At 35.6% G+C, this 20,262-nt stretch overlaps 1 protein-coding gene across 1 annotated transcript in view; it reads right to left on the minus strand.

Moving 5' to 3' along the window:
* Window positions 1-780: 780 nt before the first annotated feature.
* The window catches only part of npr3 (natriuretic peptide receptor 3), a 57,584-nt gene continuing 38,102 nt past the window's right edge, over window positions 781-20,262 (minus strand). The window contains exons 2-8 of the mRNA XM_030144499.1: window positions 19,772-19,894; window positions 11,948-12,123; window positions 9,470-9,605; window positions 9,289-9,383; window positions 6,614-6,731; window positions 6,425-6,509; window positions 781-1,194 (exon numbers count right to left, since the gene is read on the minus strand). Coding sequence (XP_030000359.1) covers window positions 1,083-1,194; window positions 6,425-6,509; window positions 6,614-6,731; window positions 9,289-9,383; window positions 9,470-9,605; window positions 11,948-12,123; window positions 19,772-19,894 — 845 coding nt within the window. The 3' untranslated portion in view covers window positions 781-1,082. The remainder of the gene's footprint in view (window positions 1,195-6,424; window positions 6,510-6,613; window positions 6,732-9,288; window positions 9,384-9,469; window positions 9,606-11,947; window positions 12,124-19,771; window positions 19,895-20,262) is intronic.

Consider the following 20,262-nt stretch of genomic DNA (forward strand, 5'->3'; position numbering starts at 1 on the left):
AACCTGTGGAAGAGGCGGTTTCACTAGAACGAGCTACATTTGGAAGAAAATTAGTTCACAAACCAGAACTAAGGCCTATAATATGTATATGTATAACAGCTTGATCTGCATGATTCACATTTCTGTAAACTCATATATATGGCAGCTCTGAAGTGGGTCCAGTGTTGTAGTTTGTATGTTTGTATGGACTGAATAGATACATGTTTATAGATATGAATGATGTGTGTGTTATACTTAATTGCATTACTTTCACCTTAAGATTTGAAGATTTTAACCACAAATAATTCTGACACTGTAACATCATATATACAAAGAAAATATCTCCTACATTTAGCATTACTAAATAAGTTTTTCACCTATGAACGAAGCAACGCCCTGTAAAGTAGGCGTTAAGATCCTGCCACGATTTCTTCTGCAGGGAGGTGTTGCATTTATTTTTATTCAACCAAAAGCAATGATGTTACCCAGTGTTTTTAATGAGGACTACTATTAGCATGGAGGCTACTAGAGCTCAGCAGGATTATGGTAAACTAGTAACCTAACTATATCAGTAGCTTAAAATATCAGTAGCTTAGAGTCTAACAATATACAACTTTATCCCGCTTTAATCAGTCAGTTAGCTCCTCAAAAGTCAAAATCTAAAACTGGTCTTGATTTTGTCTATAAACCTGAAAAACAAAAGTAGACCTCCCTCCCCGAGTGCATGCCAATTAAGCGTTAAATAGGCTGTGTGTTCTGCATCCGTCTCATCTGCCATGGTAAACACTACAGTTTTTTTTTAATTAAAAATATGACTGCAGACATTGTAAAAATCCTACAGGATACAATGGACAAAGGGTTCTATACAATCATATACCTTTGCACTGAGTAAATCCAGTTAAGTGGTGCTTTGTGACTTAAAATTGTCCTGAGTTACAATGAGTCAAAACATCAAAAGGTTACAAACAAAAAGCATGTCATTTTTCTTTTTTTTTTTTTGTCTTTTTTTTTTTTTTTTTTAAACAGCATGACACCACTGACAGCTTTTGCAAAGTCTTTGGTCACATTTGGATGTGCGATTCACTGTGAAGGACTGTTGGAGATTATGCCGCTGAGAAGTTTGACCTGATGGAGTCCTCTCGTAACTGACGGTGCTTCCCAATGTCACATTCTTCACTGTGCCTGCGACGCTCAATGGTAATCCTATAGTTTTTTCTGCAGAGCAATAAATCATATTATTGGAAAAATCCTCTGTTTTCACTCTGGTCTGCAACAATTATTTATTTCAACTGCTGTTAAACCAGTGGTTTCCAACCTTTTTTGGCTCGTGACCCCATTTTAACATCACAAATTTCTGGCGACCCCAGACATTAAAAACAGAGACAATTTTTTGCAAAAATTAATTTCTTTTTGATCATATACAGGGTGGGGAAGCAAAATTTACAATGAACATTTAGTTGTTTTTTCTCAGCAGGCACTACGTCAATTGTTTTGAAACCAAACATATATTGATGTCATAATCATACCTAACACTATTATCCATACCTTTTCAGAAACTTTTGCCCATATGAGTAATCAGGAAAGCAAACGTCAAAGAGTGTGTGATTTGCTGAATGCACTCGTCACACCAAAGGAAATTTCAAAAATAGTTGGAGTGTCCATAAAGACTGTTTATAATGGAAAGAAGAGAATGACTATGAGCAAAACTATTACGAGAAAGTCTGGAAGATACTATTAAAGAAGAATGGGAGAAGTTGTCACCCCAATATTTGAGGAACACTTGCGCAAGTTTCAGGAAGCGTGTGAAGGCAGTTATTGAGAAAGAAGGAGGACACATAGAATAAAAACATTTTCTATTATGTCAATTTTCTTGTGCCAAATAAATTCTCATGACTTTCAATAAACTAATTGGTCATACGCTGTCTTTCAATCCCTGCCTCAAAATATTGTAAATTTTGCTTCCCCACCCTGTAATAGTTTGCTATACGATGTTGATAAATAATAATAAACATTAATTTTAGACAACATTTAGTCTATGTAATTTACACTGAACAAAAATATAAATGCACCACTTTTGTTTTTGCTCCCATTTTTCATGAGCTGAACTCAAAGATCTAAAACTTTTTCTATGTACACAAAAGGCCTATTTCTCTCAAATATTGTTCATAAATTTGTCTAAATCTGTGTTAGTGAGCACTTCTCCTTTGTCCTTTGCTGAGATAATCCATCCACCTCACAGGTGTGGCAGATCAAGATGCTGATTAGACAGCAGGATTATTGCACAGGTGTGACTTAGGCTGGCCACAATAAAAGGCCACTCTAAAATGTGCACTTTTACTGTATTGGGTGGTCCAGGGGGGTCAGAAAACCAGTCAGTATTTGGTGTGACCACCATTTTCCTCGCACAGTCTTCTTCATGAATTCTCTGAAACAGCTTTGGAGATGGCTTATGGTAGAGAAATGAACATTCAATTCACAGGCAAAAGCTCTGGTGGAGATTCCTGAAGTCAGCATGACCATTGCATATTCCCTCAAAACTTGTGACATCTGTGGTATTGTGCTGTGTGATAAAACTGCACATTTTGGAGTGGCCTTTTATTGTGGCCAGCCTAAGGCACACCTGTGCAAAAATCATGCTGTCTAATCAGCATCTTGATATGCCACACCTGTGAGGTGGATGGATTATCTCAGAAAAGAAGAAGTGTTCACTTACACAAATTTAGACAGATTTGTGAACAATATTTGAGAGAAATAAACCTTGTGTGCACACAGAAAAAGTTTTAGATCTTTGAGTTCAGCTCATGACAAATGGGAGCAAAAACAAAAGTGGTGCGTTTATATTTTTGTTGAGTGTATATTATTATGGACGGAGGCAGTAAAGCCAGGTGTAGATTACTGCACAAAGGGAGAATTAGATTTTCCTTGGTCAGGATATGTACAGTCAGTCCAGCTTAGATTTACAAGGCTGCAATGAATTACCGAACACTTAAGTAATTTTGAATCAATAAGTACATACTGGCCACAATAAACATTTGACAGATAAACAGTACCACAGTGCTTCAGTTTCAGCTTCAGAGTTTGTCATCTCTTTTATGTATTATGATTGTTTCTGTCAACTCAACATATATTTTATTAGTAAGTTTTTTTTTTTGTATTTTTATCAATTGCTAGAAATTTCAGGCGACCCCATTTGAATTCCAGGTGACCCCATGAAGGTTCCCGACCCCAAGGTTGAAAAACACTGTGTTAAACTGTTAAAAACTGTTAAACTTTTCATGAAAATCACTAAGAGCAAGAGGAAAAGTGGTTAATTGTGTGTTACATTTCCTGTCTGGTTACAGCTACATGAGCACATAGATCACATAGGTCAGTCTTTCTCTAATGGGGGTACATGGAAGAAGGCCAGGGGGTACTTGAAATGTTTTTAGAAAAACACTAGTGCTGTCAAACGGTTAAAATTTTTCATCAGATTAATCAACCTGCATTGCTTTGCACTGGTTACATGTCTCGGACTTGTTTGGATCCAGAACCAGGAAGACTACATCTCCATAGGTTCCTAGTGGAAGTAACATTTTGTTGTGATTCTTTTCTAGATTCTGATTGGTTAGTGGTACTTGATCGTCTCACCACATGGCCATCCAGGGGTGCTGCTACCAAATGTGGGCCCCATGAAAGCATAAACATTGTGGACCCTTCATAAATGAGGTATGTTATCTCTTTTTTTTTTTTTCCTATTCTATATCTGACAGATTGAGAAGATACTGAATTAGAAAAAAAAAAAAATCAGTATCTTCTCAGTCTGATGGATGGGGGGGGGGGGGGGGGGGTACATAACGTCACTTACACTAGCATGAAGCAAAACTGAAACTTAACATGCAACGTCTGACTCCTGACTTCTACGCCTCTCATACAGCAGATCTTATGCAAAATTTTCAACAACTTCTAACCACTGTTCTATGGGCCCCCCCACAAATGCTGGGCCCCATGAATTTGAATTTGTTACGTTTACCCCCCCCTTTATCGGCACCCTAGCTACCATGTACAAACCTGGCATGCTCTTGGCGGTGTAGATATAAGGGGCCGTGTAAACGCAGATTTTTCTGAAAATGGTCACATCTGCACAATGTTTTTTAGAAAACGGAGAGGGAGAAGTATCCATTTTCTAAAATACTCAGCTAGCCTATGATGCTGAGGTTCTCTTTGGGAGTGACCATGATGGATCGGATCAGGAATGAGTACATCAGAGGAACAGCACATGTTAGGTGTTTTGGAGAAAAAGTCCTAGAGGCCAGACTGAGATGGTTTGGACATGTACAGAGGAGGGACAGGGAATATACTGGTAGAAGGACGAAGAGGTTAGAACAGGGGTGAGCAATCCTGGTCCTCGAGGGCCGGTATCCTGCATGTTTTAGAGGTTTCCCTCTTCCAGCGCACCTGAAGGTCATTATCAGGCTTCTGCAGAGCTTGATGATAGGCTGATCATGTGAACCAGGTGTGTTGGAAGAGGGAAACATCCTAAACATGCAGGATACCGGCCCTCGAGGACCAGGATTGCTCACCCCTGGGTTAGAACTACCAAGCAGAAGGTCTAGAGGAAGACCCTGGACTGGATTTATGGATGTAGTGAAAGAGGACATGAAGGTAGTAGGTGTGAGAGAAGAGGATGCAGATGATGGGGTTAAATGGAGGAAGATGAATGGCTGTGGTGACCCCTGAAGGGAACAGCCCGAAGGAAAAGAAGATTTTGCTCCAAAAAAAAGGCTCAGAGGCTTGAAGGTTATAAGTGTTAGAAACTCATTAGTAAATAGTTGAACATGCTGACTGATACAGAGACAAGAAAAAGTAAACTAACCAGTGTAAGATCTGACTGGCTCAACCTTGTTCAATAGCAGTGTTTCTCAAGCAGTGTGCCACGGAAAGTTACCCACTTTCCCCTAATTGGTACTGTAAGCAAGCAGCGTGATATAGAAACATACGACTGCACGCACCAATGATCATCTCTACAACAACAGTTCACCTTTGCAAAATAAAAAATAAAAGTGAACCGGCCCCGATGTGGTGCATTCTGTTGATAAAGCCCCCCTCACCAGTGATGTGTGGATTAGCGAGTTACCCGCGAACCCCAGGCAATGGGGTGGGGCAGGGGAGATATGCCCCCCATGCTATTATACAACGAACCTCAATCCGGGGGTCTGTCTGAGGGGTTGCTGACACACCCCTCTCAGTCTGTCTTCAATTCCTGCCAGAATATCAGCTTTGTGTTCAACTAAACAGGCCCAGGTTTCACACTGAGTAAATTGAGACCAGATTTGCATTATATTTCAATACGTATACCTTATGTGACATTTTTTTTTGGTGGTGTGCCTTGTGATTTTTCTAATGTAAAATATGTGCCGTGGCTCAAAAAGGTTGGGAAACACTGTTCAATAGGTATCTGAAACTATTTATGCCAACTGTTGGACTTTTTTTATAAGTTATACAGGGTGAGTCAGAAAAAACGCTCTTTCCATTTAAAGAAATTGTACTGCTAAAACGGAAACACTGATTTTTCTTTTGACCATACAGTCATATTGATGTGGTTATTGAGCATGTCTGGTGATGTAGTCATAGATTTATTGCATTGCATAAGAGAGAGAAGGTCCATTGTTTATTGGGCACTGAAATACCTGCCAACACAATATATGCCACAGTGAACAAACTTGAAATTGACAACAATTACAGGAGTCGGGGCTTTGCTTTCACACTCAGGACATAGGCCTACATGACAGTGCCCAGGTAGTTTTCATCATGGCAAGACCACAGCGATTGCAGATATTATTTCCTCATCGAGTTGTCTGTTTGGGTCAGGAGAGAGAGTGGCCACCTAGATCCCCGGACTTGACCCCCCTTGATTTTTTCTTGTGGGGGCATCTTAAAAACCGTGTGTATCAGACTGTTCCACAAACTCTTCAGGAACTCCGAAATCGCATCACGGCTGAAATCCAAGCCCTACGACGAACACGAATGGCGAGAAGAGCTGTGTTAGAGATGCGACAACGAGCACAGATTTGCATCAATCTGAATGGTAGCCAGGTTGAAGGTCGTGCCGGACGACTTCGTTGAGACAAAACATTTTGATGGCGAGTAAACATGCTGTAATGGTTGACAATTTCAATTTCATTCACGATGGCATAAACTGTGTTGGCAGATATTTCAGTGCACAATAAACAATGGACATTCCCTCTGTTATGCTATGCCATAAATCAGTGATTCAATCACCAGACATGCTCAATAACCACATCAATATGACTGTATGATCAAAAGAAAAATAAGCATTTCCATTTCAGTTGTACAATTTCTTTAAATGAAAAGAGCGTTTTTTCTGACTCACCCTGTACTCATGCCTTATGAATTCAAATATAAATGTATCCTAATTGAAAAGTGGTGCCGATAAATGAACTGTTACCTAAAGAAGTAGAATGCTATAAGCATTGCAGTTCCCAGAACAGCTCCCACTATGACTCCTGTCAGAGCTGATACTCCTAGTCCACCTGTGAGAGAGAGACGTCATTAGTACAGATATTAACAGTAATTAACGGTAACAGGATTATAGAGACATTTCAGATTTGAAAACAGAACAGGCCTTTTCATTTACATGATTTGTCTTGTATCTCCGTTATTGGTGGTTGTCTGACTTTGAGAGTGAAATGGTCGATGTTGAATCCTGGGAGCAACTGAAAAGTTCCATTTGCACCGAAGTAGTTGGCCACTACCTGAAAACGAGTAGAGCAAAACCTGTTAAAATGACAGCACATGTACAGTCTTAGGCATCACAGTACAATGTTATGATGATGACGATGAAGTTTATTTTAAACATAAGTAGGAACAAAATACAAAGGTGAATGAAACACTCCAGAATATTGAAGGCAAAAAAAAAGCACAGTGTACAACTATCTCACTGTGGCTCCTCAACAACCCTTTATCTACGAAATGGAGAAGGAAGAATCTGAGGTTATATTGTCCTACCCCAATTTTACATAACTAATATATATATGCAGTCCAAAAAAACAGAACAGGTCAGTACTAAGGCTATGTTCGGACTGTAGGCAAATGTGGCCCAAATCCGATTTTTTTGCCCATATGTGGCCTGTATCTGACCTGTTAAAGACAGTTTGAAATGTACAAATCCAGTTTTTTCAAATCCGACCCAGGCAACTTTTATATGTGATCCTAAATCTGATACGTATCTGATATTTTGCAATGTGACTTCAGTCTGAACGGCCAGGTCGCATTTATCCGACCTTTACATTATGACAATGTGACAAATGTCACAATTCTGCGTCCCTCCATATTAACCGTAAACACAGTGCGTGCCTGCGTGGTCATGTATTAGGCTATGTCAGGACCTCTTTTGCACATGCGGGTCACTTCAGGGTCCCATTCAGTTCATACTCAAAACTGATAGAAGTCGCATTTAATGTGTAATATGAACGAGCGTCGAGCACACACAAAAAAAATCAGATTTCACCAAAAAATCTGAATGTGCATTAAGACCTGCTGTCTGAACGTAGCCTAAGTAACTGAAAAAGATCTCAGGTTATAATATATCATAGAAAACAGAACAGCAGAAAACTATGCAGCTGTTCAGAAAACCATGGGAAGGAATGCTTCTAGGACCCACAAAGAGTTTGTTCAAGGTGCTCTTTGGAAAAAGGGATTCATAAAGTAGATGGCAAACAGGAAGAATACTCTAAGGCACTCTCTTTAATCATTAAAATACCTTTATTCTCATGGCATGGTCATATATAGACCTGAAAAAACACTTCAACGCGTTTCGGCTTCCAGCCTTGATCAGGAATTCAAACAAAAGCAAAAACAAAAACAAAATTCCTGATGAAGGCTTGAAGCCGAAACGAGTTGAAGTGTTTTTTTGTTTTTTTTTGCTCATTTTTTAAAATTTATTTTCATTGTACATCACCAAAGTACAATACAAAACTAGAAAAGCACTCTGAGAGCGCAGACCTCTGCAGGGCAGATCAGTGCCCCCCCATTTGTTCCTTGTGCCAGTATCAACATTTCCTGAAATTTTCATCCAAATCCGTCCATAACTTTTTGAGTTATCTTGCACACGGACAGACAGACAAACAGACAAACAAACCAACACCAGCAAAAACATCACCTCCTTGGAGAAGGTAAAAAAAATAAATAAATAAAAGAAAGAAATTCACATTTTATGATACAAGATTTTGTGACACACAAAGTATATTCCCCCCCGCCCCAGAGCCAATGGTGACCCCCATACTAACCCAACCTGGATCTCAATATTCAAAAATCACTAATAAAGACAAATACACATAGGTGAAAGAGAATATAATTTACAGATATAAACAGATAGGTGATCAGGATGGTCATAGACAATTATGTTGCACTCTTTCTTCAGCCATAATGAAAACTGCATCCCACATACTAAGGGTTTTCGACTGGTTGCATGGATCCGGGCCACTGACCTCTCCATCATAACTATATCTAGAAAATAATTAATCCATTGTTGCCGTGATAAAGTATGAGGCAGCTGCCAGCTCAATACCAGCATTTTGTTGAAGTGTTTTTTAAGGTACAGGGTGGGGAAGCAAAATTTACAATATTTTGAGGCAGGGATTGAAAGACAGTGTATGACCAATTAGTTTATTGAAAGTCATGAGAATTTATTTGCCACAAGAAAATTGACATAATAGAAAATGTTTTTATTCTATGTGTCCTCCTTCTTTCTCAATAACTGCCTTCACACGCTTCCTGAAACTTGCGCAAGTGTTCCTCAAATATTGGGGTGACAACTTCTCCCATTCTTCTTTAATAGTATCTTCCAGACTTTCTCATAATAGTTTTGCTCATAGTCATTCTCTTCTTTCCATTATAAACAGTCTTTATGGACACTCCAACTATTTTTGAAATCTCCTTTGGTGTGACGAGTGCATTCAGCAAATCACACACTCTTTGACGTTTGCTTTCCTGATTACTCATATGGGCAAAAGTTTCTGAAAAGGTATGGATAATAGTGTTAGGTATGATTATGACATCAGTATATGTTTGGTTTCAAAACAATTGACGTAGTGCCTGCTGAGAAAAAACAACTAAATGTTCATTGTAAATTTTGCTTCCCCACCCTGTAAATGTATGACCATGCCTTGAGAATAAAAGCTTTTTAATGTTTAAAGAGAGTGCCTTGGAGTTTTCTTCCTGTTTGGCATCAATAATACAGCAGTATTTCCTTCTTCAAACACTGACATCACCATCACCTATGATATGTAACAGTGTTTTGTTTCCTTTTACCTCATAGGTTCCTTCCTCAGCGTTGGTCATGGACATCAAAGAGAAGTCTCCATTTCTGTCACCATTGACATCCATCGATACCTGGCCTGCAATTCCTATAAACATCAGAGTACCAGTGAGCAGTGAACAACGAGCTGGTTTAAGTGTTATTTTCAATTTTAGAGTAAACTCCATGTTGTACCTTCAAAAGTTCTGTTCCACATGCGTAAAGTGATCTCTGATCCGTTCTTCTTGGTGAATCCGTTTTTCATAGCTTCATGCAAAGCAATAGCATACAGCAGTATGGCATCATGGAATCCCTCAACAAACATGTTGATCTAAAAAATAAAAAAAATAGTCACAAAGGGGATGATAATACATAAAGTCCTCTAAACATGTACTGCAGGATACACAATAGTCACAACTTCTATAACAGTGTTCACATAATATCTTGTTGGACACAGTGGAGGTCCAAACATCATCAGTTTATGTTGGCTTTGTCCTGAAGACATTAGTAGGATTTTTAATTAGTGGCGTAGTAGGTTTTATGTTTTAGTCGATTAGTTTAATTAATATCCTTATTAGAGTGCATCAAGTTTTTACAATAACCTACCCTCATTTATTCAAATGATCAGAGTAGACAGCTGTACAAAAATATTGAGTGATTTCATACATATTTAAGAAATCCACCACAAAATGGAATATTTAGCTGTAATAGTAGCGTATTTGTGGGTGTGTTATTATAACAATATGAGGTGTAACAGACCTTTGTCACAGCAGAGTTACATTAAATATTGTTCCTCATCAGGGTGAGAAGAATCGAAAAGATTCTGAAAGAGGAAGTAGCCTATAACATGTTTTAACTGATCGATATTTTGGTTGATTTTTATGTGTATTATCACCAGTGTTCGTTGTACATATGTATAATGACAATAAAGGCATTCTGTTCTATTCTATTCTATTCTATTCTATTCTATTCTATTCTATTCTATTCTATTCTATTCTATTCTATTCTATTCTATGTTGATGTGCCTCAGAACAATTAAGTCATGAAATTCCACTTACAATATTATATAGACATACACTATACACAATATATTCAATTCCACTGACTATACAACAGTTATGAGTAAACCCCCCTTCACACCATGTGCAACTACAATGTAAATAATATTTATAATTAATTATAATTCTTTATTTATATAAATACCAAATTTCTTATTTTTCTCCCTATATTACATTTTTCACTCATTTGTGGTTTTTCTCTGCACTCACTTGTATATTGCTGGTGTTAACTATCTTATCTTATCTTATCTTATCGTTCAAAAACATTTTACTTCAACTGGCATCTGCAGCGGTGGAACGGCTAAAAGGCTGAAGGACGATAAAGAATAACTCTAATCTGCTGTGAAAAAGTGTCCGTTGGGACGATTCTATAATGTAATAAAATATACGTATATGATAAATTGCAAAGGAGAACAGTCAGTTCTATTCTGTGATGAGGGTGAATTATTTATGCTATATTTTGCTTTGAGAACTGAAAATGTAAATGTGTTTTTTCAACATGAATCATGACTCTTATTCTATTTTTCAATACACAGGTAGTTTATGGATGACATAAACTATGAAAAAATCTTATGTTATATTTTGCCTGAAATTGTAATTTTGGTAAAAGAAAAAAAAAGGAAGAGGAGGAAACTAATGCACGCTAATACTTATGTTAATGATTATGCTAATGCTTATGCTAAACTTAACTTTGTCTACATCAAGATGACTGATATAACTGAGTTTTACCTTGTGTGTTTTATATATTTAGTGCATTTTATATATTTAATTGTTCTTTTCTAATCTGTTTTCATTTCATGTAAGGAGCTTGGATTATCCTGAAATGTTACCTATAAATATTATTAATATTATCACATTATTGATTATTATTTAATTAATGCAGTTACAAGCATTAATGTATTTTTATTTTTTTTTTTACTTTTATGAGACAGTGTGCATCTCAGTGACTAATTCATACCTTATTTGTATTTTTTTTAATTCCTATTGCTGTGCTTTGACTGTATAATGGATTCATGGTTGAAAACGACAAATTAACAGTTTCCTGACGCAGTGCATTTATGATGGAGTTCAAAGATTAACCCTTTCATGCACGAATTATGAGAACCTTAATCAAATTTTTTTCCTGAGTGTTTTTATTCCTCTTTAGGCATGAAAACAGCAATGCGATTGAAAATTTTCTTCTGAAAAATAAATAAATAAATAAAATACATTAAAAAAAATAATAATGAAAAAAAAAAAAAATCTTATGAACCTATTTTTCATGAAGTTGCAAAAATGTCCACTCAGCTGGACACCACATGTTTAATTTTTGACGCACAGAAACATGTATTTACTGATAAATTGTGTGAAAACTATGGGGAGGGCTTGTGATTCTCGGGGTTTATGCTCAGTAGAGATCTACATAATGTTACCAATTCATGTCAGAAAAGATATGTAGTGTCTTAAAACTTTAATAAAGATATGTGCAAAAAAAAAAAAAAAAAAAAAAAAAAAATCCATGAATATATAAGAGAAAAGCTGTAGAATAGCTGTCCACTGTAGTGACCAGTATGCATGAAAGGGTTAAATAAGTAAATAGCTCATTTTGATGCAAATATGTGTCAGACATACATACGCTTTCACAGTCTTTGCAGTCAGGAAACCGTGCTTTTTCAACGGACTTTTTCATTTCCAAGGTGAAGTTTTCGAATTCGGGTTTTGTGGTCCTTAGCAGCGTCACAGTGTTCAAAGAAGTATAGGCCTGCCTGGCTTCGTTGTCATATTTGTCCCCTCGCCTCCATGAGCCATTGCCTGTAATTTATGTAAGATAGACAGAACACAGTATATTTCTTAAACATTATTATTCAACATTGTTAAAGAATCAGTTTTACAAACAGGGGTGCCCAGCCAGTTGATCACAATTAACCACATAAGTGCAGAACATCTGTAGGTTCATGTCAAATTATTATTATTATGATTATATATGGATTATTAATATAGTACTCCTCAAATACTCTGACTTCAAATATTGTAGCGTCAGAGTCTGAATTCATCGCCCTCTCATTTGTGATGTTGCTTGAAAATGAAACATCCATCAAGTGATGAGAAACACCAAATATGCAGAAGCCCAGTATATTAGATACTAACAATCTGACCGATACTGTAGAAGTCAGTTTAACCGTTTCATAATCAAAAATGGAAATGAGATTTTATTAGAAATTCCGTACTCGTCATTTTCATTCGGTCATGTTATGTGTTGTTGCCTGAAATTAAAAGTTCCTCAGCGAGTAAAAGGCCTATAACAGGAATGTCAGGTCAGACCAGTAAAATAATAACACATTAACCTATAAATAATGACAACTCTGAACTTTTCTCTAGGTTTTAGATCAGGGCTGTCAAACTCATTTTAGTTTAGGGCCCACATACCGTCCAATATGATCTGAAATGGGCCAAACTAATAAAATAATAACAGGGAAAAAAGTACAATTACATTATGAAATTGTTTACATCTACAAAGTTTCTTAAAACATGAACATCCTGATATGTCGTACAAAAAATAACAGCAGTTTTAACCATATTATGCCTTTGTTTATCATTTATACATATCGATGGCCAGAATACAAAACCTCCTATCTGAAAAAAATCACTTTTTTCAGGAAACACAAAAACCCCCCCAAAAACATTTAGTTTTATTATATTACAGTATGGTCTTTGTTAAAGATATCCAAGCATATTCTACTGTTCTCAGACTCTCATTCTATATTATGTGTTAACAATGTCATCCTTGTTCTCACCATTTAATGTGAAAACTCAAAATCTAAAAATTTGCAGATAGGTGGTTTTGTTTTTTGGCCGTCGATATACATTACAGATTTTAGATCACAGTGGATCTACAAAGGCACGAAACATTTAGTAACAGGCAGAATATTGGTCAAATTACACTGACTTCTCTTAAGACATTTCATTTGTTCACATTTGTTCAGGTTAATCACATTTTTTGTGATAAGATAGTTTTTAAATGTAAACATTTACATGTAACTTTTTTTTGCATTAAGAGATCACATTTTATTCATGTATTTATTTATTTAGTTACAGGACAGTGTGTATTGGCATTAGTTGCAAAGAACAAGATGCACGCACCAGATTTAGCAGAAAATCTAATTTCTGTCTGTTGTCCTGGACAAATGTCTAAAATAATAAAACATCACACAGACGACGAAGAACTAATACACTGGAAGAAAACCGTTAGACACGACAGATATAGGAAAGTTTGCACAGACTGAACACTTACAGCCAAATACAAAGAGAGGCTTACATTCTGAAAGTACAATAACATTTCCTAGAATAAGAGTAAGATATAAAAGAAAGAAGAGGAGAGAAAAAAAGAGAAATAAATAAATAAATAAATAAATAAATAAATAAATAAATAGTCTAAGTGTACAATAGCAAACCAGACGAACATCACATTGATCTGTATGTGGCCCCTGAACTAAAATAATTTTAAAATTCTTGGTTAAGATCTTTTTGCGTTTCACAAATTCATCCCCTGGGCCATAATGCACCATTTGGGGGGCCGGTTGTTTCACAACTGTATTTTAGAGTGAAAAAAAATCTAAATTACAGAATGAAAATGTTTGCATCTACAAACTATCCTTAGACAAAAAAAGTGATTAACCTGAACAAATATGTACATGAATATGAATGTCTTAAGAAAGTGCAATTTTAACAATATTCTGCCTCAGTTTATTATTTACACATGTGCCGTACAACTTACAGTGTAATCTACAGTGGATCTACAAATACACAAAACATTTAGGAACAGGCAGAAGACTGTTAAAATTGTGTTTAGTTCTCTTAACTCTTTCAGTGCTATGGGCCGATTAAATCGGCTTTACGAATACAACCTTTAAAGTGCCACGGGCCGATCAGATCGGCTTTGGAGAACACGGCATATTTGTGTACAAACAAACCATCCACCCCCATTTCTTTCTCACATTTCGATGACGTTCTTTCTATGTCCCCCTTTTGAGACCAGACGGGAATTTGAGGTCACGCGACCGAATAAATTATGCAAATTACGATCAATAATGAATCGGCTGCGTCCGGTGCGTTTTGAATCTAAGTAGCAATCGGTCGGATGTTACCGAGCGGTTTTTGACCAAGGAAGAGCTCGCGTTTCGTTTTCTGCTTGGGAAATTTTATGAATGAATTTATGAATGAAATCATATGCAAATTAGATGGCCATTTTGTAGTAATATCGTAAACACAGCGATCTGTCAAAACAGTCCCATCTACTAGAAAATGAGTTCTGATGATGATTCAGACTTCGATTATAAAAACGACGCGAAATACTGAAAAACGGCCAAATTCTGTGGCACTTTTAAGGCTTATTAGCCCCTTAACTGTCTGGCACCGAAAGAGTTAAGACATTTCAGTTTGTTCATAGTTGTTCAGGTTATTCACATTTTTTGTGGAACGATAGTTTGTAATTTTACTTTTTAACACCAAAATAAATAGAAAATTTGAAGCTGTCATTCTTTATAGGTTATGATGATAGTATTTTACTGGTCTGATCCTCTTCTGTATATTGAATCTGAACTATAATGATTTTGACATACATGATTGTTTTTTATTTCAGTGTAATTTTTGCATTTCACACATTAACCCCACAGGCCAGATTGGACCCTTTGGCGAACCACTTTTGGCCCACGGGCCATATGTTGGACACCCGTGGCCTAGAACACAGTGGCTACCTCTTCTGTACATAGCGGTCATGTTCCCTGTCAGTTTTCACTTGGTTGCACATGTTAACGGATTAGAGCAGTTCAGATGCTGCATCATTTAGAAAATAGAAGAGACACCTTTTCCATGTGTGAGGTACAGAGGCATGTGGTAAATCTAGACACAGAAAAGCTCTGTTGACACTAACATTTGACATCATACCCGTAATACATATCACACACAGCACCGTACACTGTGTATTCAATGTGTAAGTCAAGGTCAACTTTATTTATATAGTATATTTAAAACAACCCAGAGCACTGTACAAAGTTACAAATATAAGATATGATAAAACTAGTAAAATAAGAATTAATACAAGATTTACTAAAACTGGTAAAAACACATACACAGTAATAAGATAAAAGCATCTATGATATATGATGATGATAATATCTATTCATTCCTCTATGTTGTAAATATGTTTATAGCTTGTATAGTTTTTTTTATTACTATTATTATTTTTATAGTGTTTGTTTTTGCATTATCTTGTTTTTTGCTCTTTATTTATGCATGTACACTTTCTTTCTTGCACTTTATTCTGTTGCTGCCTTGACCATTGAATTTCCCCGTTGTGGGATCAATAAAGTCTAATCTAATCTAATCTAATCTAATCTAATCTAATCTAATATAATATAATATAATCCATAACCAAAAGATAAAACAGATAAGAGTCACACAATTGTATTAAATGAATGTGTATAAAAACAATTCCTATTGTTTAGACATTTTTTCGGCACTATTGCTGTAAAAAAATAAAAAAAAACAAAACAAAACTGTGGAAGAAAAAAAGTTAATGCATTACACTTGTGTAGATTATACTGAATGTGTTACAGGCATGAAAAAAATTATCTGGGGCACTATTTCTCCTCTACTTTCTCCACATGGTCCATTGAAAACTTGTAGAATTGTTGAGCCACATTATGTAATAAATTCCCATTATGTAATCAAAGTTCAAAATGTAATAAGAATGTCACGTCATCTTGTAGTAAAGCCGCATTATGTAATAAACTGACGTATTTTGTAATAAACTACCTCAATGCATTATGTAGTAAATTTTTTCGCATTACGTAGTAAGTTATTACAATTTGAGAAATGTATTATACATAATGAACCATGTTATTACATTTTTTAAATAAAAATGTGTCAAGTGCATTTTGTAATGAATTTCTCAAATTGTAATAACTTACTACATAATGTGAAAAAATTTACTATATAATGCGTTGACGTAGTTATTACAAAATGTGTCAGCTTCTTACATAATGTGGCTTTATTACAAGATGACGTGACATTCTTATTACATTTTGAACTTTTATTACATAATGGGAATTTATTACATAATGCGGCTCAAGAAGAATTCTTCACTTTTCTCAGAGACTAAATTATCTGTTTGCTTGCATCTCTGCTGTAAGGCCTCGTCCACAACTATTTTCTAAAATGTGTATTTTTTATGGCTTTCTTCCACTCACAAATGACCTTTTCTTTTCTTTTGAAAATATTTAAGAAATCAGGTTGCAATGTTAAAGACTCTGTAAACTAAGGCCCTTATATGTGATAGACAAGTTTTTAATTCGTAATTCCATAAAAAGCGCTGACTTATACATACAAATTATGCACACTGAGTCTAATAGCTTAACGTTTTAATTATTTATGAAAAATTTAAAAAAAATGGATTTGTCAAGCAGTGACTTCCTTCACCCTCCTCCTTCCGTCATTATCTAAATCGTCCAAAACGGTCTGCCAAAGTGTCCAATCCGGCTGGTGGGATGAATGTGCGAAATGCAAATATTACACTGTGATGTTAACAATCAGTGATGTCAAAATAATTTCAGTTCAGGTTCCACATACAGACCAGTAACATACCATCATAATAACCTATAAATAATAACAACTCCACAACTCCACTCGCTTTAGTGTAAAAACGTAAAATTACACAAGGATATTTACATTTACAAACCATCCTTTAACAAAAAATGGGAATAATCTGAACAAATATGAACAACCTGAAATGTCTTTAGTAAAACAAGTGGAATTTTACCACAGATGGCCACTAAAGGGTCCAATTCAGCCCATGGGATGAATTTATGACGTACAAAATTACACTGAAAATAATAACAATCAAGAATGTTACAATTATTTTAGTTCAGGGGTCATAAATACAAGTGGATCAGACCAGTAAAATACTTATCATAATAACATACAGTATAAACAATGACAACTTCAAATTTCCCTGTTTATTTTAGTGTTAAAGTAAAATGACACAAAAATATGCATTTACATTTACAAACTATCCTTTCACAAAAACTGTGAATAACCTGCACAAATATGAACAACCTGAAATGTCTTCAGAAAAATAAGCGTAATTTTACCAATATTCAGCCTGTTACTAAATGTTTTGTATATTTGTAGATCCACTGTGATCTGTAAGTTGTAATACATATGTGTAAATGATAAACTGAAGCATAATATTGTTAAAACTGCACTTAATTTTCTCAAGACATTTCAGCTTGTTCATGTTATGAAAATGTTTACATCTACAAAGTTTCCTTAAAAATGTGAATAATGGTTAAAGAAAGAGTTCAACATAATTGTCTAGGACTATCCTGGTCACCTATCTGTTTACATCTGCAAATCATATCAATTTTCATCTATATACGTACATGTACTTGTTTTTATTAGTGGTTTTCGCATTTTGAGATCCAGGTTGCGTTGGTATGGGGGTCGCCATCGGTTTTTTTTTTTGGGGGGGGGGGCGGGATTATACTTTGCATGTCACAAAATCTTGTATCATAAAATGTGAATTTCTTTCTTTTTTTTGTATTGTACTTTTGGAGATGCACAATGAAAATAAATAATTAAAAAAATGATTTAAAAAAATGTGACAAATGTAATTTTAGTTTTTCCACTGTAATTAATTATGTTTCTGGTCTGACCCACTTGAGATCATATTGGGCTGAACGTGAAACCTGAACTAAAATGATTTTGACATCCCTGATCTACATGAACAGTATTATCTAATATGTTCAGAGCAGGTTATCTGACCTCTGAAATGGTGCAGTGAGTCTGTTAAACTGCATTCTGACTGCTTTTGCTTGGACCTGACATGACCATGGCAGTGTGACATCATCCTGAGAGCATTTAAGTGATGTTAGAGGAAAATGACTCCAATGTAAATATGGTCTACTGCACAGGTGTCAAACATGCGGCCCGGGGGCCAAATCTGGCCCGCCAAAGGTTAAATTCCAGCCCGCGGGATGAAAATGCAAAAATTAACCTGAACAGTCAAGGTTGTCCAAATCATTTTGGTTCAGGTTCCACATACAGACCAATGTGATCTACAGTAAAAATAACAACACAATAACCCATAAATAATGACAACGACACATTTTCTTTGTGAAAAATTATGTGGAAAAAATTTAAGTGAAAAAAAAAAAAAAAAGATTACACTGTGAAAATATTTACATTTACAAAACTATTCTTTTACAATAAAATGCAAATAAATACATGAATAAAAACAAAGATGAACAACCTGAAAAGTGCAATTTTAACAATCTTCTGCCTGTTACTAAATGTTTTGTGCATTTATGGATCCACTGTGATCTGTAGTTGTGTTAATAATAAGAGATGTAATATTGTAGAAATTGTTCAAATTTTAGTTCCAAACTCCAAAATTTTCACAATATTCTGCCTTTTACCAAATGTTCATGTAACATTGTGTGTAATGTACATGTATAAATAATATGTCGAGGCATAATATTGTTAAAATTGTACTAATTTTTCAAATGAAATGTAAGTTTTTCAGGTTTTTCACATCTTTTTTGTAAAATGTAAATATTTTCATAATTTAATTGTGGTTTTTTGTACTAAAACAAAAAGAAAAACTTGGATTTGTCATTATTTATAGGTTATTAAGTCATTATTTTACTGGTCTGGCCCGCTTGAGATCAAATTGGGCTAAATATGGCCCCTAAACCAAAATGAGTTTGACACCCCTGGTCTACTGTCTCTTAATTGATTATTTTACTGTACAGCGTGTCCCATAAGTCTCCATTCATAGGAGACATAATACATATGGTTCTAACATGTATTTCTTTATATTTCTTCTTTCTAGTTCTTCAGCAGTGGAGGACACGCATTGAAATGTATTCCCGACAAAATGGCAGTCATATAGAGCATATTATATAAATAAAAATGGTTTATGTCAAGAAACGTTTATTTTTCCTATGTATGGAGACTTATGGGACACCCTGTATATAACATATGCATTTACACGTATAAAACAAACTCCTAATTGCTCAGGGCTGCAGAGCTCTTTTTCCTCAATGAAATCCTATGAATTCAGATTCAAATATTTGCGGAAATGAGGAAATGAAGCAGCGTTTAGATGCACAGTTTTATGTTTTCCTTTAAAGTCAGTTAGAGAAGTTAAGCTGAAGAACAGACAGGGCAACACTGTCTTTATACCTTTTTTTAAACCCATTTTGGTCGATCAGATGTTCAGTATCAACATCAATAGTAATTTCATTTATATTCAGTGAAAACAAAAAACAAAAACACTGTAGATACTAAAAATAAGCTTTCATATTTCAGGCCTATTCCAGTCTGAACATGGTGCAATTACATGTCAAACTATTAAAATTACTTGGCTGTTATTAAAAAAATATTATAACGCTAACTTTACCATAAGATGAGGAATTGAAGAGTTCGACGTTAAAGAACAAGTGATTTCCGTTGGTCAGCTGTTGTCTGTGGGCGGCCAACATGATGTCTCGTATTCTGTCTGCTCCCATGCACATGATCACCACTGCAGGAAGAGGACACATACAGATATTAAAGCAGAGGAAAGTGACAAACGCCATTCAAAAGCAGTAGGAATGGAATGAAAAGGCATATTTTAACCCATAAAGACCCAGGGCTACTTTTATGGCACGTATTTTCTTCGTAAACAACTTAATCATTTGATTGAACGTTTAATGCTGTTTCAATGTGTTATAGATCGTATTTCTGCAGTTTGTGGTTGATAGCTGTAAAAAGATGACCAAAGCCCACGCAACAGAGGTGGTTACAGCTGCTGACGGCCTGGGGAATTATTTCGGAAACAAAGTTGTCGCATCTGTTTATAGCGACATCGATGACTGATGATGATGTAACACGTCTCGAAGGATTCCCCCA

Source organism: Sphaeramia orbicularis, chromosome 9 (assembly GCF_902148855.1).
Source record: "Sphaeramia orbicularis chromosome 9, fSphaOr1.1, whole genome shotgun sequence".
In the NCBI taxonomy this organism is placed as follows: Eukaryota; Metazoa; Chordata; class Actinopteri; order Kurtiformes; family Apogonidae; genus Sphaeramia; species Sphaeramia orbicularis.